Here is a 19696-nt window from a genome sequence, read left to right on the forward strand (position 1 = left end):
TTACGTTATATTCTTAATAATATTTATATATGGCCTTTAGTGTGAGCTATCTGTTCTACAATTTACGAACTGAGTCTGTTTTTTCTCTCCTTTTAGTGGCATTCATAGTTACTAGGTACAAGTCCAAAGAGTTAACTCGTAAACAGAGTCAGCAGCTTGAACTGTTGGAATATGAGATTCGGAAAGAAATACGTGAGGGTAGGTGTAAAGAGCTTTAGAGTGCTTAAGTGTACAACATAATTTCTGAACTGAAACTGTCAAGAAGAAGCTCACATTATATAAACATTTTAATTTCATGCTGCTAAATTATTTTTGCGTTGCATCGGAGTTCCTCTTTAATGTTGGTCTGCTTCTCAGTAGCTTACAGTACTAAATAGGATTGTATGTAATATTTCTTTCAACAAAAGTGAAAATAAAAACAAATCAGTACTTTCCAGCCCTTTAACTGCTTCAGAAAAGCAAATCCTCTTGACTGAAAACTGTTTTTTCAGGATCATGTATTGGGTTCAAGTTTTAATTGTAGAGATGAATTTGTGTCAAGTAAACTAACTCTCTGGGTGGGGAGGGGGGTGTTTTTGCAGGATTTGCTGAACTGCAGATGGATGAATTAGATGTGGTGGATAGCTTTGGAACTGTTCCTTTCCTTGACTACAAACACTTTGCTATTAGAACTTTCTTTCCAGAGGTAAATATTTACAAGTCTTTCAGTTGTCAGCCTTCTCTAGTAATGAAAAAGCTGGAAAGATAAGGATCAAATAACAAAATACTACACAGTCACTGCACATTGCTTTCACAAGAAAGCCTTTTTAAATCAACAGCTACCAAAGTGCACTTTAAGGCTGTACATCTCTGTATTTAACCACGCCTAAATGCTGTAGTTAAAGCACTGTTGTTGAATTTTCAAGGATTGTGTATACATCAGCTTCTTTTTGCCCAGCTTTGCCTTTCAGGCCATCCTAACAAAACTGTAATTTATCCATTGCTTTTTTGTTCTCATGTATTCATTTCCTGTGCTATAGCTAATTAAAGTAACAGTCAGGCTACCTAACATGCTAGCTTATCATCATGACATTTCCTAATTAGACTTTCAGAATGAGGAGATGGCTCTCAGGTTGTGCTGACTGCCTACTTCAAGCTGCTGACAGAAATGATAAGACATTGATTCAAAGGAATACAGCTCAAATTCTTAAAAATTACATAAGTACCAAAAGGCCATCCTATTCAGAAGCAGATAGTTTCATTGGTCTTTGAGTAGTTAATGGCACTGCATAATAAAAGGACTGGAGAAGCCTTCTCTTTAACATTTTCCTGTATATATATTTGTTGTTCATGTGGCACATTGCTGTGCTGGTAAGTGCATTTGCCACAGCTTTCAAAATTCTATCATGATGTTAAAGAGTGCTGACTGCGTTAGCTAATTGGCAGAAGCTCTGGTCTCAGCTGTTAATGTTTTGTTGTGTAGCTGACATCGATGAGTGGAAATGTTTGGTTAGTGCAGTGGTGTTTTAAGTTATAGCTGGTATCTGCTTCTGTAGCTACATGCTGCTTGGCATATGTCACTCACCACTGCTGTGGCCTAGTCTTGCAATCTTGTCTGCCCACTGCTTTGCTTTTATCGCTGCATGCAAGCCCACAGAAAGCTCATCGTGATAAAGTTAAACCTATGTGACAAGTGTGGAATTGGAGCTCCTGCTGGTACAGTGCCAAATAGGAGTTACTAAATCAGATTCATATTTAACGTAGTATGTGTGTTCAATCTTTATATGCTTGAGACCAGTTCTCCCACCACAGGAAGTTGCAGTATCTCTCCTTACCCTGCTACGGTGCTGCCAGTCTAATTTTGGGAGGTTTGAATTAAGTGAGCCAACAAAACCTGCTTTCTGCTTTTTTTCATTGGGCAAAGTGTTCACTTCGTGCAAACAAAATGAAAAGGAAAAAAAAGGCACAAATTGTGTCACTCTGTTGCATTATGTAAAATCAGAAAAAGACGGACTCCTTTTTTTGCACTGGTGCAAAATGCATGTTGCATGTTACCTTGCAGCTCTGAAGTGTTTGCAGTGAAGACTTTGTCTTAGTTTGAAATACCTATAAGAGGAGGAAGTAAACTTGCCTTTTAGCTCTCTGCAGATATGTAGTGTCAGGCAGGTTATTAAACGCCTTGTATATCAATCTTTCCTGCTAAGTGGTTATCATTTACATTGCAGGAGTGTTCAAATATATCTTGTACAGTGTGGATGTGGCAAGAGGGAAATGTTTTATTAAGCAAATATTACAGATAAGCAGAGAAGAGGTAGAAGATTGCAACCTTGTGTCAGAAAGGTCAAAGTGATAAACCACCACTTCCCTTGCTAACCTGATGTGTTTAAATGATATCTACATTTTACTCATTCTGCCTTCCAGTGAGATCAGTGGGTTTTGTTCAAACACGAACATCAAAGCTGTTCACTGAGCATCTTCTGTAGTTGATGTAAGGAGAGACAGCTCAACGTGATTCATCCTACTTGCCTGGGACATCTGTCTCAGGATGGGATTAGTTGCTGGAGGAGGGAGTCAGATACCTAAAATTAAGAGTGATGCACTCCATCTTCATTCTGAGCTTCTAGCTTCCTGCTGCTCCAGTTTTCTATATTTAGTCCAGCTTGATAGCTTTTGTTTTGAGCTTAATGCTTGTAGGTGTTAAATTGAATGGATGTTACAGCTATTCTTAAAGTATTCATTATGTTCAGCCTGATTTTCGCTTTTCTTCTAAAATTTGTTTTATTACCTCTGTTCTCTCTCCATTTTCCACATTGTTTGGTTTAACACTGACATACTTGTTCCCTGTTTACAACTATTTTTAGCCTACGTGGTTCCGGTTGCTTCACAGACAGCAGGGGAGTAGAGAGAAAAAAATTTACTGATAGGTAATGTTAGGAGTGCTGAACAAGTTCTGATAAAGATGAGAAAAGCCAGCAGAGGAAGAGGAGGATAGAAAAGAAGAAAACCTGAGGCATGCAGAAATGGAAGCATTAAGAAACAAGGGGCTGCCAGCATCACAGATAAAACATAGTAAATGTGATTAGTGTAAATTTGGCACTCAAGAATGCTGCACTTGCAGGCTGAGAGAGTCAGACAAGGAGCATATGCAAGGTGTCAGAGAACTGGGGGCGTCCCTTTGTTGTGACAGCACTCACAAGGGCTGGGTATGCGGTAGCACCTGTGCCTCTGACAGCATGGACCTCCTGGAGAGTTCATTTGGGAACATTCAGAAAGTGCTTTGAAATGAATGGAGGCAGATGAACTCAAGTGTCACTGTGATACAAAAACTCTATCATTGCTTTCCAGCAGGATGCAGCAGGGAGTAACCCTAGCTCGTTTGGAGATGAGGGTAATGAACAGTCTTTCCTGCAGAGCATTATTTCACTGCTGTGCTAGTGCAGCTCAGCAGCGTAGAGTAACACACAACAGCACTGACATCCACACCAGGTCATCTTCTGGAGTTTACTTTTCGGTGAACCCAGAAGAAATTAGTGTGTAGAGGCCAGGATTTCCATTGTTTTATTTCAAGTCTTGTGCCATCGCAAACACGCTTGGCATGTTTAATGTGAAATGTTGGATATCCATCAGAATGATATATATCACCTGTCTTATATTTTAGTCAGGAGGTTTTGCGTCCATCTTCAGTGAAGACATGCCACAGGTAAGTTGATGTAGTGTGATATGTCTCAATCAGTATTTTTTCACGAGCCATTGCATCCCTTATCACTGTGTTGACCTATAACACATCAGATTGCATTTTCTGTATACTCCTTTTCCCTTTGGGGAGGTTACATGGATTTATGTATAAGAGGAATATGGATTACAAGATTCTGTAAGCCAACGTATGTTTAAACAACATGGACAAGATCTAGTCATGGCATGCAACAGGCAAACTTAGCTGTTAGCATTACTCTTGGGATATGCTAGAATATGTATGTTCTTTCTGTGTGCATGTTGTATGCAAACACAAATTTATCTTAAGTAAAATCCTGAGACCCTTGAAATGCAAAATCACCACTGATTGAAATGAGGCCAGGACCTTATCCTGTATGTTGCTAACCATTGTGCTGAACATTAGGAATCCGTTGTAGCCAAACTACAGTTTGCTTATTTTTCTTTAACTGTTCCAGAGCAGAGACCAAACTCGCAAGGATGAAAGCTTCAACATGTTGCATGCTTTAATTTGTAACAAGAGCTTTCTTGTTACTCTCATTCACACTCTTGAAAAGCAGAAAAATTTCTCTGTGAAAGACAGGTATAGTATGATTTTGCTTATCATCTTCAAGACGGAGAATTAACAGGAAAAGTCAACATAGATTGTAGCATCCAAATGTAATTTCCTCTTCTTACAAAACAAACTTGCATTTCTCCAGAGCATTTTTCCATCTTCTCCATCTGCACACACCGAGGAGGGAAAAACATTGCCATTAAACAAGCCATTACAGAGAAATCAGAATGTCTGTAGATGTAAACAAAGAGGGAAAGGAGCGGGAAAGCTCACATCAAAACTGTAAATACTTCCTGCAGTTACATCAACAGTTTTACAGTTTAGAAATGTTCTGTCACCAAAGCAGTCGTAATTCTGCAGAATTAAATGTAGAGACAAATTGTATGTTTAAAAAATAATTGCAAGAGCAGATGGATTTGCATTTTTTATATTTTTGTAGACATCAGTGGGCAGATTCAGCGCCTAAAGATTAAAAACTTAAGATATAAACTGCACTAATGATTGTTTCCCTTAATGAGGATGTTTTTTAGAAGAGAAAATTCAAATACTATAGCATTCTCTTTTGCTTTGTTGTGTTTTGTTTGTTTTGAACAGGTGCTTGTTTGCATCCTTCTTGACTATTGCACTACAAACTAAGCTGGTTTATCTAACCCATATTTTGGAAGCACTGACAAAGGACTTGATGGAGCAGTCAAGCAATGTGCAGCCTAAACTCCTGCTTAGACGAACTGAATCTGTGGTAGAAAAATTGCTGACAAACTGGATGTCTGTCTGCCTTTCTGGGTTTCTCCGGGTATGGGCACATCTTTTCTTTGCATCAGATACAGAAACAGTATTTTAACTGATTTCTTCCGTAAGGAATACTATTGGAATCTGCATAAGGCATTGTTTAACGCATTATTAAAGTGCCCTCTTCTAGTTTAGGTGACACAGCTAGCTATCGTCAAGGGGATGCAGGAAAAGAGATGGACTATAAGAAATCATAATTTCATTTATTTCAGAGATTTGGATAATTTTGCAAACCTATCATATCTTTTTTCTCATGTCAGCCATTATTTCATGTTAAAATGCAGTTTGTACCTGTCTGTGCATGCTGTTGGAAAGCTGCTGTGTAGGTGAACGTTTAAGAAAAATCTCCTGGAAAACTAAACTTCTTTCCAGGGTTTTTAGCCTCCCAACAGCATTGTACATTTCAAGAATTCTTATGACTTCAAGTGGAAAAAAAGATAAGCATTTTTTCTTTTGCAGCTTGTTTATCTTAGCCCGCTTGGTAGCATTTCGTTCTTGGTTTCAGTGCTTGGTTATGTTTCCTGTCTCACTCAAAAGCATGATGGTATCACTCATATCAGTCCTGCCTGCATAACACTCACAAGCATGGTGGTATCACTCATGTCAGACCTTGCCTGTGCCACTGATACAGCAGCAGAACTGTTTGGGATTCAGCAACTTGAATAGTTTTCCTGAAACTCCAGGAAAGAGACAAGGAATTGTCAGAGGGGTTTATTCTCGGTACACCAGTTGGCTTTGTGGAGGTGTACTAGTAAAATGCTTTAGCTGGGCTGCAGGGATGGTGTTGCATGGAGCCAAAGATGCATCCTTCTTTTCTCAAGTGTTTGCCTGGAGACTGGGGTGCAGGCTGGAAAGGGAAGCTCAGTACCATTCACTCTCACTGATAAACCATGGTACGCCCCACTACTTTTCTCCCAGTGATTTTTTCAGAAACCACAACAGGAGAAGTAAGTTAAAAGGAAACCAGATATTGCGTTGTTTTCTCACAAAACTGAAAAGGAAGAAGTAACTGAATTACACACATGAACACAGGCACATCTCCTCTAACACGAGTGGCTGGGTGGAACTTGCAAGCATCTGCCATATTGAGAAGGAGCAGCTTGTAGTGTGCTTGTGCACAGCAAGGGGTTGTGAGCTAGTTTGCCACACACTCCAGCTGTCTCCTACTATTCTAATGAATCTTTTGCACTGAAAAGCAAAGACAAAGCATGGAGGTTCAACAAAGAAGTAGGTAGTGTTCAAAGTTTTCTTTTCTGGATGCAAAATAACGAGTTAGTTAAAAGGAAATAAATCAGTTTGTTACACCTGACTTTTTTTTTCTAGTTATTTATGCCTGTCTAGTGACTGCAAAAGTTCTTTGTGTTTGTTTCATGTCCTAGGAGACAATTGGTGAACCTTTCTATTTGCTAGTGACAACCCTCAATCAGAAGATAAACAAAGGACCAGTTGATGCAATAACTTGCAAAGCCCTGTACACGCTTAACGAAGACTGGCTGCTGTGGCAAGTGTCAGAATTCAAAACAGTGGTAAGTTTGGCAGTTTACATTCTGAAAACAGACAACTACAACATTCTCTTTTTTTTCTAGTAAGGTAAATGAAGGCTCTTAGACACTTAGGGTGATGGTTAAATTCCCAGACAGAGAGGAACAAAATTACTATTGCTCACAAAGTTTCGAAATCCAGTGGAGTTTAACAGGATGGTGTTACACCAATAGACATTTTAAAAATAGCCATCACATTTTGCTTCACAGCATGCTTTCATAGCCAAAGACTAGGTTTAGTAAAGTCTCTGTGTATTAAAATTCCTTCTGATTTTAAAGTGTACTACAAAATTGTAGACATACTCTTAGAATTTTAACTAAACTACACAGCTCCAGTGAATGAAAGAATGGAATGCAGAGGTTCTGTTTTTCAATTGTGTTTTCTTGTGGCAAGTCTTCAGGCAGCAACCATTTGCTGTGGGCTTCCATGTTGTTAGCTCCAAATCAGCAAGGTTACAGTGTAATGCACTTTCATTAGTTGCTTAGTTAAAACTAAGCTATCTGGGAAACTTAGCTGAGTTTCTGAACTTTACTGTAGATTTCTTGTCTTTCCCAAGGCAACAGCAAAGGGCTTCCTATTTCACAGCTACATACAGAATTCTTTGAAAACTGGACTTCCCTGACTGTCATTCTGAAACTGAGAGGAGAATAGAGAGCAAAGATAACCGTGTTTTTGAGCATGTAAAACTAGTGACTTTTTAAGTAGAAAGTCTGAAAAAGGTTTTCAGAGTAAGCAGAGCACTTTTTCCCCAGAATTTCTAAATGATTTTGAGTCGGAGAACTTAAAAATCTGCATTTCCTGACATTCCATGGCTTCCTTGCTTCTCAACCCTCAACTTACTGTTGTAGTCAGACATATAGAGGAGTAGAGTTGTAGAATCATTTGAGTTGGAAGGGACCTTCAGTGGTCATCTAGACCAACTCCTGAGCCAGGACACCTACAACTGAGGGGGTTGCTCAGTGCCTGGTCCAGCCTGACCTTGAATGGCTCCAGAGTTTGGGAAGTGTGACCGAACAGCAGGCTTTAGAACTTGGGAGGAGAAATGGACAGGGCAGCAGCTACCATGACAAGGACAGTGCAAGTGCTGGTGGCTCTGGAGGAAAAACCAGGCTTTTCCATAGCCCATACCCTGAGGTAGGGCATCAGTTTCCAGATCTGCATGTCTTCCGTGTTTGCAACAGTTACCTGAAGGTCCTAAGACGTCTTGTATTGGAGTAGACTCATGACTCTGGCAATTCTGGCTGGTCAGCAGCCTGTTGGAGTAGCTAGGTCAAAAGTTGGGTCATATAGGAAAGCTTACTGAAATAATAACTTTCCTGTGACAGATTTCTTATTTGTCATTTTCTGCTGAAAACTGACAAAATTACAGTCAAAGCTTCTTGGAGCTACTTTAAAGGCTGCTGTTGGAAGCATCATTTGAGGGTACTTCAAACTAAGTTACCACCGCGTGCTTTTGGAAAGGGAGCCACTGGCTGAAAATTAGTCAAATCCATAATACCATATCTTTGTTTTCCTTGCTTGTGCTCTGCATTTGGGATCCAGGGTACATTTAAATACATTACTACATATAGCCATAGGATACAAAACCCAGTAGTTAATGCAGAGCAATAGTTTTCAGGCAAGCTCAGTATGCTTGTTGCTAATAGATAGCACAGAAACATCTGGTCCTGTGGAATTGATTGGCTTTTCTTATTTGTAGCACAAATTCACATTGAGAGGCACCTTGGGGGATAGCTGATTCTGAGCCTACTGAATACTGCCTTAAATTCTTTTCCCGTGATTGCTTCTGTGCGTGCAGTTGCTGATAGGGTCTTGTGGGCAACCTGCAGTGAAGAGAGGGGGAGTGGTCTGAAGGACTCGGTATCTTTGGGGAAGGCTGTCGGAGAATGGATGAGGAAGTGAGAGCAAAAAGCCTTTCTCAAGTGTTGTTTGCTACCTTGTACTTTGCATTCTTGCCTTTAAAGCAGTACTGCTTTTGTAAATTACACTGTTGGAAGATGAATAAAGTAGCTTCCTCTTCCAAGGTCCTGCAGTGTTGGACTCAGGTGAGAAGTGGCTGAATACTCCATCTAAACCTACCAGAAGAAGAGAGAAAATCCTGCACTGAAATTATGGAGATGGAGTGTTAAGGACTCTGGCTCTGTCTGGATGGGGAGAACATTTTTTTTTTTTTTTTTAATTTCATCTAGGTTTTATATTAGAAACTGAACTGTGTTGTGGAAGAGATATGGGTGGAACAGTGAAGCTTTCTGGGTGATGGAGCAGGCCATCTGTGCAGGTTTTCTCTTCAAGAACAGCCTTTAACAGGCTGTTAAAGTAGGAGTCAGCATTTCTTCTCTTACTAATACCGTAGGACATACAGGATCTGATTCTTCAGAGAGGGAACCACAGTTGTACAGACAGGGAACCATCTTCTTTCTGTAGAAGCAAATTACTGTCAAAATGACTGCATTTTTATCTTCTATATCAGATAATAATAAAATATATCAAATTCTGAGCTGAGTTTTCAAGTTCCTTTGCACATTTGGGCACTGCAGTTGCATTGAGTCTTGCAATCTTTTCCATTTTATTTTGCCCCTTTTGAAGGCCTTGCAAATGTGGCATGCTAAAGCATGCAGCCCAAAAGAGGGTGTCAGGAAATTACAGCAGCACATCTGAAGACAGCCAGTGTCCAGAATGTTGTGGTATGTAGACACTTGAAGATGCAGGGAGGCATCTAGTACAAAGTTGAATTCTGAAATCAGGGCACTAAAGAGAAATGTAGGCAATCTACATGCATGTCCTTAATTCAGGAGCAAGACTTCCATTTTAAACCAATAAAAGCAGGATACAGCCAAACCAGAAATCAGTGGAAGCTCCACAGGCCCCTTCCTAAACACACCACTAAGCAGATAGACCTGTGGGCATGAGAAGGAAGCAGTACTGGGCATGCAAAAAAAATGGCAGGAGGCTTTTCAAAGATCAGGCCATTTGTAATAGGAAAAAGAGAGAGAGAGAGAAAAAAAACTAAGAGTTGTGTTGGGTTTTTTTCTTGAATTACATTAGAGCTGTCCTTTGGCTAAGCTGTACATTTTTTAAAAAGGCCACAGACCTTGGGACCAGCTAGCCCCCTACAGTTACCACTCACTGCTGGAAAGGGACAGATATTGAATAGGAATTAGCTTCTGAAGTCAATACTCAAACAGAGGAATAGAAAGAAGGATGCTTTTAAAAGCAGTGGTCCAGTGCAGGCTGAGGAGCAGTGTGGATTTCATGCTGTGCTTGTATTTGAGTACTGAGAAATAAAACTGCCTTGAAAGAGTTGTGGATGCGTCACAGAGCCTTTCAGAAGCAGAGGAAGCAAGCCTGCTTTCTCACAGGCAAGGCAAGCAGCTGCACTTCTCAGTAGATAATTTGCTCAATGACAGATGAAAAAAACTGTGCCCAGCTGAGTGTTACCATTTGACTGAAGTGATTTGTTTTAAATAGAAAAGCTACATGCTGTGGGTCTGACCTGGGAGAAATTTTTGGTGGAATCTCTCCTGTGGAAAATCAAGAGACAATCTGATCATGGGTAGAATTGGTGCTCAGGCATTTAAGAGCTACAAACTTATCTCGAATTTTTGAAAGGGATTTGGGCTGTTCAATCCTCTTTGCTGAAATAAGTAAGTTTGCATTTTTAGATGTGAAGAAATGATTTAATTCACCCTAGTCTTTTTTCAAAAGTGAAGCAAAGCTGTGTCGTGGTAGAAAGTCGTTTAAAGCTTTAACTGCTTTACTAGCTAAAAGAAGGGTGTTGTTAAAGGGGTGGGAGGGATGCAAGGGAGTAAAGCCAAGACAGGGAAGCTGATTTCCTGCTAAGATGCAATGGATGCTGGTGAGAGGTAAGGAAACTGTTAGAAGTGTGCGATGCCTGGAGATTTTCATCAGCAGAAAGGGACGGAGTAACCCTTGCAAGGAAGCCAGCAATGCAGATGTTGTTTCACATGACATTTTCTATGCCAATTTCTTGGCTTTACTATAACCTCCTGACAAACAAATGTCCTGGCTGCTTCAGAAGGATCGTGTGATCAGCCTGATTTTTCCTGTTTCTTGTATTCCCTAGTCTGGAAGATAAGGGAATAGGTTTAAGGCAGTGTCATTGTTTGTACATCTTGGTGTTATCTCCTTTACGTGGTTCTCTTTTACTGCTTGAAAGGTTTTCTTACTTTCTTAGTCTGCCTGATAAATGGCAATTGTTCAGATGCAAAGCTGAATAGAGAACATGAAAATGATTAAGAGCTCTTGACTTTCCTGGATGAATTTTCCTTACGTCTAATAAAAGAAATGGTGTTATGGCATTTCTTTATTAAACCCCATCTCACTTATTATCTGCTATGGATATTAATAGCTTTACTGAATAATTCATTGTTTGATATTCATTTTCAGGAAAACTACTAATCTGAGAAGTCATTTGTAAACATTGTCGTCACATGTCATTATTACTGTCAGTGCATGTGTGGAAAAAAACCATTTTCTAATTTATTTTAGCTAAGTTTCAAGCTAGTTTCTAAACAAGAAGTTCCAGATGCTTGATACCTTCTCCTTAAATAGCCCTAACAATTTTTGCAACCTGTGTTAAGCCTTTGCTGAAGAGCGCTGTGACTTTATGTTGCTAACCACTAATTTCTAGTGCACAAAATCTCAGTTCTACATACTACCAAGTTACACTGAATGTCCTGTAATTTCCTCCCGGGTCTCTCCCTAAGTTAACTTGTGTGGGTTTTTTATTTGTTTCCTTTGCAAAGTTAGAGATCTTAGAAAAGGGCCTAATAATATTTACTTAACGATGTTCGTGTGTTCTCCTGTGATTTTTCTTGTTGTTTTCTGACCTTCACAGTTCACCGTAAAAAACGTCCTTAATTTTACAGTCATTTCTGATTCTTTTTCCAGTTCTATGCTTTGTGTCTAAATGCAGTGATTGTGACTGTCAGGTTCTGATTAATGGTTTCTAAAGCCTGGGATTGTCCTGTCAGACAGGTTGAATGTGATTTGTGAGAACGTCAGCTGCAGAGAGAAGACATGATCATAATTGGCTTTCTAGCTCCTCATCAATTTCTTCATCTCTTAAGATTAACTTCTGCAGGAAATTGTATCAGCAAAACTGTCTGGTTCCCCTGGTTTAGAGACCTTGTGTTTAAATATTTCTTTAGACACGAACTCATTTTCCTTACATCATGGAAACTTTGGATTAAGCCATCTGTAAATGACTTGTATTTTGCCTACATAAAGAACTGCCTTTCTCTTTTTGCTGTCCTGTCGCCCTACAGTGAGTTGAGCAGGCCTAGGAGGACACTCATGTGCTACTGTGTGAAGAGGCTGCATGCTTACATGCGTTCTGTGCTGAAAAGGAAGTGCAGAAGAGTGAAGAACAGCTTAACAGTCTGAAGGGAAAAACGATCTATGTATGAAGAAACAGGACTGTGAATATTGCAGTGTAGGAACGAGGTTTCCTTAAAGGAAAGAGTGTTTCCAAGAATGTAAAGACAAATCAGCATCAGTTCAAGAGTGAGCAGCTACTCTTGAAAGATCAGGTTGACAAAGACTTTGATTTACATGTAGAGGAGAGATAAGTACAGTTAGTCTCTGTCCACTGTTTTATCCCACAAGACCATGACTTTAGTGAAGTCAAAGTCAAGGACAGTACTGTTGTCTGTTCAGTTGGTCTCTGGGTCTGACCAAGCATGACTCCCTCATTCTTGTGCCAGTGTATTTTTTACTAATTTTCTGCATGAAATCCCAACCTGAGGCATGGCAGCCAGTCTGTTTCTCCTTCTGCAGGCACCATTCCCACATCTCCTCCTCTTCTGTTCTGTCTGTCCTTCTGGTGGACTCATTTTCCTCACAGTTAAGCCTCTCTGTGTCCAAATGATGAAGTTATTCTCGGTTACTTGTGTCCTACTTGTCATTAAATCCTGATCTTCATAGCTGCCCAACCCTGTTTCAATGATTCTTTTGCTACTATAGAAACAGTAAAGTTCATTTATGTCTTATTAAACTACTTTTTATACCAGCAGCGTCTGGTAATTTCTACACTTACTGGGTAGTAAAGCAGAGAAGAGCACTTCAGAGCTATTAATAACTACTCGTTTTTCTCAGAAGAGACAAAGCATGTTCCTGCAGCAACCTGGGCAGAAGTTCTTTCCTTCACACGAAGGCAGGAAGAAAATAAACATTTATAGTTGCTTCCTCTTTTAACGATCACTCCTTTATTGAGTTGTACCTGCAGTCCTCACATTTCAGTCACAAGATGCTCATTATACCAGGGGTATCCAACAGGCAAAATGATTCAAGTAGGTTGATTTTTCCTTTGCAGGCACCTACAGTGCTTGCTGTAATTCTGTCTGGAGACACCGCCGGCAGAACATGTGTGCATGCAGCTGGACGGTGATGTCTCTGTGGGCAGTAAGCTGTGGCACTAGGAGGGATTGCTCTTACCACCATGCAGTAGCTATCCTGTGATCATCCTTATTTCCCTTCCTTTTGGAAGCAGCTGATCTGCGTGACCTGACCTGCCCAGAAATAGAACTTGATGGAAAAAAGGAGCAGAGATGTTCACCCAGTCTCACTGACTCATCCCCTTGACCCATACGTACTTTGTGTGCAGTTTTAGCAGACAAGTTGTTTTCCAGCTAAGAGTTGCTATGAGCTGAAGGGCAGGGCTGTTACAGCTCAACAGATCCTATGGGTGTTTGACCTGGAGTAACGCGGCATAGGTTAAATTATGCTTCTCTGTGCAGTCTAGACCAGAACTTTGGGTTCTGACTCCTGAAATGTGTTCCCTTTCCACTGCATCTGCAGCTGGTCATGGCCATGGCAGTCCTACCTATAAGGGCACAGCTGTATGTAGACAGACACTGATGTCTCCAAGGGAGGTTGGTTTTTTTTGTATGACGTGGGATACTCAGCATAAACCACTGGAGTAAATATGTATTTTAACATTGCTTCCTAACTGCTCAAAATCAACTGTGTTTACCATGACAACTTACTTGGCAACCTTATCAGATCTCTAGTTGCTTACAGTTTTTGCTTTTAAGACATTCATTTTAAAGGAGAGAAATGTTTGGGGGTCTGTTTGTTTTGTTGTTGTTGTTCTCTAAACATGCATTGTAATCTCTCCTGGCTTTTTGTTGTAATCCACGTAAAAAGATTTTCACAAAAGCAGAATACAAAAAGGCATTTTTGGAAATACATAGTTATCTATGTTTGATTCTTCAGGCATGAGGAGTTCTGAATGCTTCATTGTTTAATTTGCTCTAATAATCCTTATTCAAAATAGCCTTATTAATGAATGTGCTGATATTGTGTCAGGTTTTCAGTCAGGAGGTTGCTGTAGGTTTCCCATGCCAGATATTCCCTTCAAGTCAGCGTGACTTGTGTTTCTTCCCCCAGACAGTGAATGTTATCTTTGAAAAAATCCCAGAAAATGAGAGTGGAGATGCCTGCCAGACTATTCCAGTTAATGTGCTGGACTGTGACACCATAGGCCAAACCAAGGAAAAGAGCCTTCAAGCTTTCCTTAATAAGAATGGCTTTCCCTATGGTCTTCAGCTGGATGAAATTGGTCTTGGTAAGAGCATGTCACTGTGTTATGTTTCCATAAAGTTCACTGATCTGTCAGTGGGGTTTCCATTCTAGGAATTCCTACAGTTGGCTTTGATATGTAGATTTTTTAACTTCTGGGCAGAACATTATCTATAGTATTTCTGGGGAGACCCAGCATCGTTTATAGTACCAGTTAGAACAGCAGAACTGCATCTACTTCACTTCTGCAGGGACTTTGGCACGCAGTTAGCAGTAAGCATGATATCCTTTGTGTGCTTTAGTCCTCTTATAACCATAACACCAGGGCACACTTGTGCAAAAGAATAGCAGGTGATAGCACCTCTGAAAACCCTGTCTTGACCAACACAAAACAGCTTCCAGGAGTGAAAGCCATCCAGACTGTCTCTCTGTAAGAAGAATTTGTAGTGTGGGATTGCAAAACCACTCCCATGTGATCTTGCACAGGGCCGGGGAGAAGCAGAGCTTTGTTGGGAGCCACTTGTACAAAAATAATGGTGTTGGTGTTTTTCTTTACAACCGTCTGTACAGTGAGACTGTGGTTGAGATGTAATTGTTTTCTGTTGCTGTCGTACTGCAGAGCTTGTGTCTGAGGAGCAGCAAAGAGAATTATTAGATATTGATGGTTCCTCCGAGATGATGGAGGATGGGATAAGGAAGCTAAACACCATTGCTCATTACAAGGTAAGCAGGAAAACAATGAATAATAAATAGCAGTGAACTGAGAAGCAGTTTTTCCCCCAGTTCTAAATGCTGTCTGCACAGGAATATGGTGATTGATTAAAAGCTTGAAGCTGAGCATCACCAGCAGAAGGAAGGAGCTGTGATCCACAGTGTTCTCGCCAACGAGTCACCTTTCCTACTACCTTTCAGAGAGTTTTCTTGTTGCAGGGTCCCTTGCAGGGGAACAGTTACTTTAGTCAGGCGGTTCAGATAAAAGATGATCTGATTGCCAGCTGTAATCGCTGTCTTGAGCCTCTTCTATTCATTGCTGCTGAGTTTTTGTCTCAGCATGAGCAGCTATGGACCTCTTCATTATCTGAACTTTTGTGGAAGCTCATTGAGAGCCAGAATAAAATGGCTGCTGAGATGAGTTTGATTGTTATTCTTTTTGAGACCTTGTTCTTAACTCTTTCTACTTCCTCTGTTTCTGCATCCACCTACATCACCACTTGTACCCTAATTTTTCCCCTCCACTTCCAATTGCAGCCAGCTCTCAACCAGTTCTTTTTAATGCTGCACTTCTCTCTCCACCATTGCAACACAGAGGTCCATATTTAGTGGCAGAACCCTTTTGGGAGTAGCACATTGCAAAGGCATAGCAAGCAGCATTGCCTGTTAAGGAGTTGCCACTCAGTTGCCACTGATGCTGGACGAACTAGAGTGTGAGAGACTGAGGTAAGGTGTACCAGATGGCTGGCCTCAGCTGATAGGGGAGCTCACATTTTGATGCTTACCAACCGATGCTGGAAATGAAGTTTGTGTGTTAGTACTTTTAGTGAGCTTTCTTCGTGCCTTGTTGAAAGTCTGGCTCTAGACAGGACAGTCAGTTTTTATTTAGGTGATCTTTGCTGATGAGTGTAGGCCTGTGTCACACAATGCAGTGCGGCGCTCAGAAACCAGAGCCAGCCCTGAACAAGTTGCTGTCTGCAAGTACAGTGTCATCCAGAGAGGGGAACAGGGGTCTCCCAGCAGTACTGACTGTAGCTTGGGTGGAGCACGAGGCTGCTGGGGTCTGAAGCAAGCCCCTTCGTGGTTTTCTGTAGGTGTTTGTTGCTCACCATAGCAGGGTGACAGCTAGGGACACAAAGGTGATCCAGACAGCCTGAGTCCCAGTCCATTGTCTCAGAGATTTTCCTATGCATTTCTTGAATCTTACCTGTGCATCAGCATGGGACTTCACTCAGTAGAGATTTTGTACAAATAAGGGCATGGCAGTGTTGCAGTCAGTATCTTTGGAGTAAAGGTCATTGTAGATTTGAATCCAATAAGGTATCATCTTGTGCCTAGTGTGTTAGCACCAGCCGTTTTACTGCAGGCAGCTTCTACAAGCGCTGCCTCGCTTTACATGGCAGCTCTTTACACTCCCTGAGCTCATGGTATGCTGTGGCTCATGGCAGATGAGTTTGCTCCAGTTGCTCACTGCCATTTCTGAGTGTCTTTGTCCCGGGCCTTGTTTTTGCCTGTGGTTTCAGTAGGCAGATGCAAAGTTAGATGGGAGGTTCCTTCTTTTTTTACAAAGCTGTAACTATACTAATTATAGCTTAGCAGCTGCCCTAAGAAAATAGTGGTGAGCATCTCTGTTAGATATTTTAGTCCATTTTTTTCTGACCTTGAGAAGATTCTGTACATTTTAGGCAGAGCTTACTGGCATGTTAGGCTGCAGCTTAGCAGCAGGTATCAGGAATCAGCATATCCAGTTTACTTTCTTGTATGTATACTGGTGCAAAAAGGAATGTAAAGGCAAGCAAAGCAAGAAGAGGAAACAGTGTGTGCAGTGTGAGAGTAGTAGCGTTGCCTGAGCTTATCATCTCAGCAGTACCTAGAGTTTTGTGACAAGCCAGAACTTTTGTTTTGCTTACCACCCTTAAACACTATAAACTAATCAAATAGCTGGCACTGGGAAGTACCACCAAGTCTTTTTTAAGATACTGAAACGTTGCAAAGATTGCATTGCAAATGTCCTACACTCACCAACCACTCTTGAAAAAGCAGGCAGTTTCTATACTAACTTTAAAATGCAGAAGTAGGGGGTGTTCGTGTCTTGGTGTGGTGTTTCTAAAGAGAGAGAACTTTGTGTGTTTCTCCCTTATGTGTTCCTTTTGCTAAGTTTGTGTTCTTGGTAGGAACGCTGCTATGGTTATTTATGAGGTCTGCACTATTGCTTGCATGAGACCAATTGCAAGCTCTGACAGGAAGGCTGTTGATTATCATTAAGTCTTATTTCCCATACAAGAAGAGAGCTAGAGAGCTGCTTTCAGATCTGCTGTCCTGTCATGTCCAGCATCTCAGGCTATAGTGGCATCATGCTGTCTAGGAATAAACATCGACCTTGAAAATAATTATTTCAGGGAGGACAGGAGGCCTGGAGGGCAAGGCAGAGGCACAGAGCTGCGCTGTGTCTTTTGTTTTGCAGAGCTGCTTTACACTGTGCGTGGATCTGAACACATCTGCCCTCTTTGTTTGTTCCCCTCAGTGACACACCCGACTCAGTTACAGTGTTCAGAGGTGCCCATAAGAGCCACCCACCATAAGAAGTCAGGCAGTTGGACCCCAAAATAAGGGTTTATATTGTGGTCTTTTGTGGTTGTTTTTTTTTTTTTTTTTTTGATAGACCACATTGAAAGAAATTATAAATACGGCCACTGCAGCAGTAATTAAGAAGGGGAAGCATATTCTGTTCAGTACTAAAGGCAGCTCTGGCCTCAGAAGTAAAACCCAAAGTAGGTTCTTGGATCTTGATCATGCTGCAGCCACAGCTCCACTCCCAGAGGGAAGCAGAGTTCTGTCCTGAACCCCCCCCCCTTCTCCCCGAGGGCAGGAGCTGATATCCCAGCACTGGGCTGCTCTCCCCCTGCCCCCATCAGGTGGCCCATGCTGCTCAGGGATTGTTTGCCTGCGTCCAGGGACCAGAAGGAGGATTCTTGTTCTCTCTGGGTGTTTGTCATGTCACGAGAGGACCTTAGAGCGTATTCCCACTTGTGCCAGGTTTTAAAGTGCTCTGTTTTATCTGAAGAGTTCTGAAACAGTGTATGCTAAGTGGAAATGCTGCAAAAAATAAGGCCTATGAAATCGATTAAATTTACTTTCTAGGAGCAAGTGTAAGCGTTTATTTCTTTGGTGCAAGACACAGCTTTTGATAGAGTATCTTAATGTTTCAACTGGTTTCTCACACCGGGCTGGCTGCCAAGGTTTAAAAAACACTTGAATTACTTTGGCAGAGATCCTTTCCTAGAACTGGCCAGTTGTTTTTGTAATTATAGAGGGAAGTATACTAGCACTTGGCAAAACCCAGCGTTTGACAGCAGAGCAGTGGTGTCGTTCTGAGTGAGAGCCGTGTTGTTCTGTGACAGTAAAAGCATGAGTTGCTTTATTGCTCTTTCAGTCAAAGATAACGGTCACTGTCCTGGCAGCACTATAAATTCAGGCAAGGTCTTTCCTAGAAATCAAGAGGTAACTGGTTATGCATCTTACATTCCGTGGGGCATAAATAAGTTGTTGGCTTTGGGAATTAAGTTTGAACATAACTCCGGGGGTCACTGGGCTGGGCCCTCAGCGTGACCTATTTCAGCAAGGTGTGTTTGGTTTTGCTTTCAGATTTCAAATGGAGCAACCATAAAAGTCTTGAAAAAGAAGACAAATACCCAATCAGGTAAGAAATGAACTGCAGTCTATTTGATCTTCTGTGGAGAAGGGACTGGGGGTGCAGAGAGCTGAGCTATGATAGGTTGTGTCTCAGTCAGTAGCAGCTCAGAAAAATTGGAGCTTCAATAGAACTGAGGTGGATGAAGAGCTGTGTTACCCTGGCTGTGGGCCTCTGGCAGGCATAGTGGGCCCAGGAGAAAGAAGGCAAAGGAAAGAAAGGCAGAAGGACTTACAGTCCTTGGCTGCTGAGTGATTCAAGGTACAAACTCATAGGCAGGAAAGCAGGGAAGCCCATATAACAGCACTGACTGATGAGACCAGCACAGGAAACTTGCCCCAGTGTGTCAGCCCCTGGGGAGGAACGTGCACGTGGCAGGTGACTCCCTGTGCCATCAAAGTGTGCATCTCAAGTCAGAAGATCTGTCCCTGGGCAGCAAGTCACAGCATGGCATCGCCCTCTCCCTCAGCAAGAACAGAGTTGTCCATTCCCAGACATTGCTTTCAAACCTGACCTCGGCCTGCCTGCACCCCAAGGGCACTTGCCAGAGATGAAACTGTGCAGTCATCTCCTCTGCTGCTGATCACCCTCCTCTCAGAGGGGCTGTGATTTGCAGCCAGCTCACTCCACCAGCAGCTGATGACTATCTTAGTAGGACAAGTTGGCACTAGGAGGTGACCCAGAACCAACGATGCGATTCTGGGGTTTCCCCCACCGTGCAGGCAAGGAAGCGTGACACTGAGCTGCTTGCTCAGCACCCTGACACAGCACAGCACAGAGCTCACAGCTGGTAGCTGTGTGTTTCATTAATGCCTGTTTGCTCTTTGCTTTCTGTTGTTTAGATGCGGACTACTCGGATGAGCACTGTCATTTGGTGAGTTCAGTCATTGTACTTTTACATGGTAGATGTGGTACCAGACTGTATTTGTGTATGTGTAATCTCTCTAATCTCATCATGACAGATTTTGCCAGACTCTGAAGCAAACAAAGACATGAAAGGATCAGGTCACAAAGGAAAGCAAAAGTTCAAAGTGAAAGAAATGTATCTGACAAAGCTACTGTCAACCAAGGTAGGCTGTGAAGGTCTTGCCTGGGGACTGGTGTTAGGCTTGGCAAGTTTTGCTCAAAGGAAAATAGAAATTTAAGCAGAAATTATGCAAGTTTCCTGTGCCTTA

The 19696-nt window shown here is 41.6% G+C and overlaps 1 protein-coding gene across 1 annotated transcript in view; it reads left to right on the plus strand.

The window, feature by feature from the left end:
• PLXNC1 (plexin C1) overlaps positions 1-19696 on the plus strand; it is a 64015-nt gene that overhangs the window by 38508 nt on the left and 5811 nt on the right. The window contains exons 16-26 of the mRNA XM_065742678.1: positions 97-198; positions 582-685; positions 3638-3679; positions 4149-4273; positions 4841-5039; positions 6415-6561; positions 13988-14165; positions 14739-14842; positions 18476-18530; positions 19364-19395; positions 19484-19591. Coding sequence (XP_065598750.1) covers positions 97-198; positions 582-685; positions 3638-3679; positions 4149-4273; positions 4841-5039; positions 6415-6561; positions 13988-14165; positions 14739-14842; positions 18476-18530; positions 19364-19395; positions 19484-19591 — 1196 coding nt within the window. The remainder of the gene's footprint in view (positions 1-96; positions 199-581; positions 686-3637; positions 3680-4148; positions 4274-4840; positions 5040-6414; positions 6562-13987; positions 14166-14738; positions 14843-18475; positions 18531-19363; positions 19396-19483; positions 19592-19696) is intronic.

The sequence above is a fragment of the Cyrtonyx montezumae genome, unplaced genomic scaffold, assembly GCF_038088225.1.
Source record: "Cyrtonyx montezumae isolate F1298 unplaced genomic scaffold, pur_monq_1.0 scaffold_3, whole genome shotgun sequence".
NCBI lineage: Eukaryota > Metazoa > Chordata > Aves > Galliformes > Odontophoridae > Cyrtonyx > Cyrtonyx montezumae.